We start from the raw sequence: 5,801 nt of genomic DNA on the forward strand, positions 1-5,801 counted from the left end.
CCAGGATTCTTCACTATTCATCCCTCAGGCAGGCAAGCAATGATATTCTGTCTTGGTGGCATCTGATTTAATGATCATGTATTCTTTTTTTTCTCCAAGGTTTATTTTTATTTTATATGTATGGATGTTTTATCAACATGTATACAGGCACACCATATGCCTAGTACCTAGGAGGTGAGAAGAAGCTATCAGATCCCCTAGAATTGGAGTTACTGATAGCTCTAAGCAGCCATGTGGGTGCTGGGACCTGAACCGGTTCAGGTCCTCCGGAAGAGCAGCCAGTGCTGGTGATTGCAGAGCCATCTCTCCAGCCGGATCACATGTTCTCAAAGACACCAAAGGCCTGCCTGCCATTTGAGCAACGCTGTACTGATTTAATAATGTAAGCTGATGCCAAAATGGAATAAAGGCAGGGAGAAGACTAGCAGCCTAAGTGCTGTGCTGTCTCTGGCAAGCTGGGCAGAGTCCCCGTAAGTACACATGGGACTTCCCTACCGCAGAACAAGGGCTTATATTATGTGTATCTCTAACTAGACACTGTTGTAATTTTTTTCTTTTGCTGTGGCTAACTTCAACCTGTTCTCCTGAAGTTAAGAAAGAGACACAAATCAGCAGAGAATGAGGTCTGTGTACAGCTTGGATGAAGAACTGGAGGAGAATGGCTTCAAAGGCTTACAGCTGGGCTCGGTGGCTTTAAACTTCTTTAAACTGGCAGCAGAGCCCTTGATCTCTCATCTGTCTGATGTCTGGAGCGCCTTATAGGCTGTGCCACCCCGCCCTAGTGCTATCCATGCCTCGATGCAATCCTGAATAAAACCATGCTTTATTCAGTTCTTGTACACAGCAGACTATTTACTAATGGATTAGACAGAAGCTCTTTGGCTAAGTCCTCAAATAGTTTCTGGCCTGGTGAGGGGAAGAAGCCAGCTGTGGATCACTTGCCGACCAGTCTGCATATCTCTCTTCCCTCTTGAAATCACAGAGCAAACGGTTTATCCAAATCCTGGGACATTGTGTGTACTTGTGCCTAACCCTACCACGAGAGGAGCGGTGCCCACTGCTCAAGTCCTACATCCTCACTCTGTGACTAAGGGGCGTGCGTGTGGGCGGCCCAAGTGCTGGCAATGCCATCTAATCATAGCTGCTCTGTGACTCTAGAGAGTTTGGGTGGGGGCGGGATTCACGAGAGTTCACTGGGTACTAATCTTAAAACCTTGCCAATTTTGGAAGAATTTGGATCACTGTTTTTGCCCAAATCATAGATAAAAATGATTAGGGAGCATTGTAGGGTGCCCCCAATCCTCAAAGAGTGGGCACAGATTAGGGTTTAATTCCTTAGGAATTAATCCTGTGAAGACCTCTCTCTTCTTTCCAACAATTCAAAATCCCATTATTTTCCAGAGGATGTTCCAGTGTGCCCGTGAGTTGATTAAGCTTCAGGGGCAGAATAAGAATGCCCAGGCTACACAGAGAAACCCTGCCTCTGGGTGGGTGGGGATGGGGCACAGGGGGAGGATAAGAACTCAAGACCAGGCCAGGGGGTGGTGGTGCACGCCTGTAATCCCAGCACTCAGGAGGCAGAGGCAGGCTGATCTTTGTGAGTTCTAGACCAGCCTGGTCTACAATAGCTAGTTCCAGGACAGGCTCCAAAGCTACAGAGAAATCCTGTCTCAAAAAAGAACTCAAGACTGTGAATGTGGTTCTGCTGAGTTAGGAACAGGCAGTCTACCATCCCAAGAGCAGGAGCGCTAGAAAGGGAGGATTTGTGGAAAAACAAAACAGAACAATATATCCTTCAAAAGACCTAAAGTTCTCGGGTTGGTTAGTGCTGTGTAAGGGTGTGGATCGGAAAGACGGGGCTTTGTAACGGCCTTGGAATCTCTCTGAAAGTGAGCTATCTTTTGCTATAGGGTGGCTTCCCTGCCCGTGGCCCAGGTGGTTAGTGACTTCAGGCATGGTCATTTCCGGAGCTAAACTGCCCTGAGTGGCCACAGATTCACTCCACAGCCACGTGCAAAATTTAATATGATTAAAAAGAAAATGCCAGTTCACAGGGAAGTATTCGGAGATATCCATTGGTGCTTTGTAAGCTATTCCTCAAAGGGGTGGAGCGCTGGGGCCAAATCAACCAACCAAAGCATCTGAAAGGTTTAAAGAACGCTACCACTCACCAAAGTGAAGCTTCTGGACCGAGAGCTGCTGCTCCGGCTCTCCAGACTGCCCCCTCTGCTCAAGTCACTGAGCCTGCAGCTTGGCGACATGTCAGAGTCCATCTCGTAAGACTCCGGTTTCTGCTGGTTTCCAGGCATCCCCACAGAAAGTTGTCACTGGCTGGTTCACAGGAGACCGGGTAGGAGCCAGAGTCCCATTCTGAGGCAGGGGAGGTCTTCTAGGAAATCAAACACACAACAGTAGTTAGTGACCTGAAAAGTGCCTGGCTGCTCCAAAGTGGAAGGGCAGCCCCTCGCTCACAGACTGGAAGAATTAACACTGTGAAAACAGTTATATTACCAAAAGAAATCTACAGATTCAATACAATCTCATCAAAATTCCAACTCTTTTCTTTTTACAGAAATAGAAAGAATAATATTAAATTGCATCTGAAAACATAAAATACCTCAGATAAGCAAACGAAGGTATGCTGGGCCCAGGGAGATGGTTCGGTTGGGTAAGAGGGCCTGCGGGACAAGCAGTAGGACCTGGGCTTGAATCCCGGCCATGGTGTGTGTGTGTGTGTGTGTGTGTGTGTGTGTGTAGGGGGCAGGGTGATCACTGGGGCTTGGTGGCCCAGATTGAGTAAGAATCTGACAGAGTAGGGTACCCGGTGTCTTCTGACCTCCACACATGCAATTATAACCCATCCCCACAATTAATAATGCCAGAGGTATCACCATACCTGATTCCAAATGATGCTCTAGAGTCAACAAAACTGACATGATATGGACGCAAAAACAGATATGTAGATCAATGGGATGGAATGTAAGATCCAAACATAAACCCATTGGTTTTTGACAAAGATGCCAAAAATATATATTGGAGGAAAGACATCCTCTTTAACAAATGGTCTTGGGAAAACTAGATATCTGCATACAGAAGAATGACACGAGATCATTTTCTCTGGCCCTGCATGGAAAATAACCCCAAGTGGATCAGAGACCTTAATGTGAGACCTAAAACTTTGGAACCGAAAGGAAAACACTTTAAGATTTAGGAATAGGTAAAAATGTCCAAACAGGACTCTAGTTGATAGTTGACTTATGGGATCTTACGCTTCTGCTCAGGAAAGGAAACAGATAGTCAAGTGCAGAAAGTCTGCAGAATTCGAGAAGACCAAAACTGCACATCCAAGAGAAGATTAATATCTAGAAAATTAACTCCAAAACTTAACAAGCTGAACAGAGAGCCACATGCTTTTAACCCCAGCACTCCAGAGGCAGAGGCAGGCAGATCTCTGTGAGTCTGAGGTCAGCCTGGTCTACATAGTAAGTTCCAGGCCAGTCAAGTCTACAGAGTGAGACCTTGTCTAAAAAGACCAAACCATCAGACCAAAACCAACCAACCAACCAACCAACCAACCAACCAACCAACCAAAAAACCTATCTAAAACTCTAAATGAAACTATTCACCCAATCAAAAAATGAACTACGTAACTTTACAGAGATTTCCCAAGAAGAAATTGAAATGGCCAATAAATATTTTCTGACATGTTCAACACCCTGAGCCATCAAGGAAATGGAGATTGAAACTATATTGAGATTCTATCTCAGCCAAGTCCGAATAGCAGTCATCCAAGAAATAGATGACAGCAAACGCTGGCAGGGATGTAGAGAAAGAGGGCCCTTTATCTGCTGTAGGTGGGAGTGTAAACTCACTAAGGGAATCAGTCCAGAGGGTTCTCAAGAGACTGAAAACAGAACCTCCGTATGACCCAGCTGGACCGCTTCCAGACAAATACCAAAGGATTTACACCCTACCACAGAGAAACTGGCACACTGCTGGTAGTCGCTGCTGATCCAGTCACATGGCTAGGAAACAGAACCAGCCCATATGTCCACCTAAACGTGATGGATAAAGAAAATACGGTACACATACACGGGACATAAGAACATACAGATATTTTTGAGATGGGTTTTACGATACAGCCCTGGTTGGCCTGGAGCTTGCTATGTAGAGAAGGATGGTCTCGAACTCACAGAGACCCATCTACATGTAGGTGTAGACATTGACACCTGCCTCCTGAGTGCTGGGATTAAGGCACGTGCCACCATGCCTGACTAGTTTTTATGAAGGAATAGAAGCATCACAAATGACACCGTTGCTGAGAACTTGGTAAAACAACTCTGGCATCGCTCTCTTCACAGAGGGGCTGTACTCTTAGGCTCTGTACATTCTGCCTCAGACTTTCCCGGCATTTCTGCCTCAGCCACCACAACAGGTTTCTTCTCCAGGTCATTGCACTTTAGAGTTTGGAGGCGGCAGTAATGGCTACAATGCTGGGAAGCATGGTTGATAGCTCCAAGACTAAAGGGTGTCTGAGGCCCAATGATACTGCAATTTCCATAGAAGGTGAAAGTCATTTAAGTTGACCCTATCAAGGAGGTCATCACTAGTACTTCCAGGAAGAAAGTCATCCATGCTTAAGAGCATTTATTGCTCTTCCACAGAAACTAGGTTTGGTTCCTGGGACCTCTATCAGATGTCTCACAACTGGCTTAATCCAGTTGCAATGGAATAAAGTGACCTCACACACAGCGCACATAAACACATGCACAAATAAATACACAGACAAATAAAATAAATCTTTAAAAAATGTCCCCTGTATACACATGAACACACACACACACACACACACACACACAAAAACACACTTCTTTTTTAAGTGCCAAACCTGGCATGGTGGCATACATCTTTAATTGTAGCACTTGGGAGCAGAATCCAGTGGATCACTGAGTTCAAGGTCAGCTTGGCCTACAGATTGAGTTCTAGGACAGCCAGGGCTACACAGAGAAACCCTATCTTGAAATGTCCCCGACCCAAACAAAAAAAATAAAGAAAAATAAAAAAAGAATGTATCCTGTAAGCTAAGTTAGTGCATCTTCTGACCTTCTTAGTAGAAAACCCAGTACAGCACCCTAAACACCAAATGAGTTCAATAAAATATTCTAGAAGGCCAAAGATACTAATAGAAATACGCCTCCATGTCACAATCACTGACTTCAAACTCTACTACAGAGCTACAGTACTGAAAACAGCCTGGTATTGGCATAGAAACAGACAGGAGGGCCAATGGAACCGAATAGAAGACCTGGATATTAATCCACACACTTTTGGACACCTGATTTTTGACAAAGGAGCAAAAAAATATTAAATGGAAAAAAGAAAGCATATTTAACAAATAGTGCTGTCATAATTGGATATCAACATGTATAAGAGTGAAAATAGACCCATATTTATCACTATGCACAAAACTCAAGTCCAATGGATCAAAGACTTCAACATAAAGCCAGCCACACTGAAACTCATAGAAGAGAAAGTGAAAAGTACACTTGAACTCATTGGCACAGGAGACCACTTTCTAAATATAACCCCAGTAGCATAGACTCTGAGAGAAAAAAATTAATAAATGGGACCTCCTAAAACTGAAAAGCTTCTGTAAAGCAAAGGACACGGTCAACAAGACAAAGTGACAGTCTACAAAATCGGAAAAGATCTTTACTAACCCCACATCAGACAGAGGTCTGATCTCCAAAATATACAAAGAACTCAAGAAATTGGTCATAAAAAGAAGAAATAATCCAATT

At 44.3% G+C, this 5,801-nt stretch overlaps 1 protein-coding gene across 1 annotated transcript in view; it reads right to left on the reverse strand.

The window, feature by feature from the left end:
• Positions 1 to 5,801, reverse strand: part of Proser2 (proline and serine rich 2) — a 31,800-nt gene that overhangs the window by 12,418 nt on the left and 13,581 nt on the right. Inside the window, exon 2 of the mRNA XM_013349032.2 lies at positions 2,172 to 2,389. Within this exon, the coding sequence (XP_013204486.1) occupies positions 2,172 to 2,309 (138 nt within the window). The 5' untranslated portion in view covers positions 2,310 to 2,389. The remainder of the gene's footprint in view (positions 1 to 2,171; positions 2,390 to 5,801) is intronic.

This window comes from Microtus ochrogaster, chromosome 16 (assembly GCF_000317375.1).
Source record: "Microtus ochrogaster isolate Prairie Vole_2 chromosome 16, MicOch1.0, whole genome shotgun sequence".
In the NCBI taxonomy this organism is placed as follows: Eukaryota; Metazoa; Chordata; class Mammalia; order Rodentia; family Cricetidae; genus Microtus; species Microtus ochrogaster.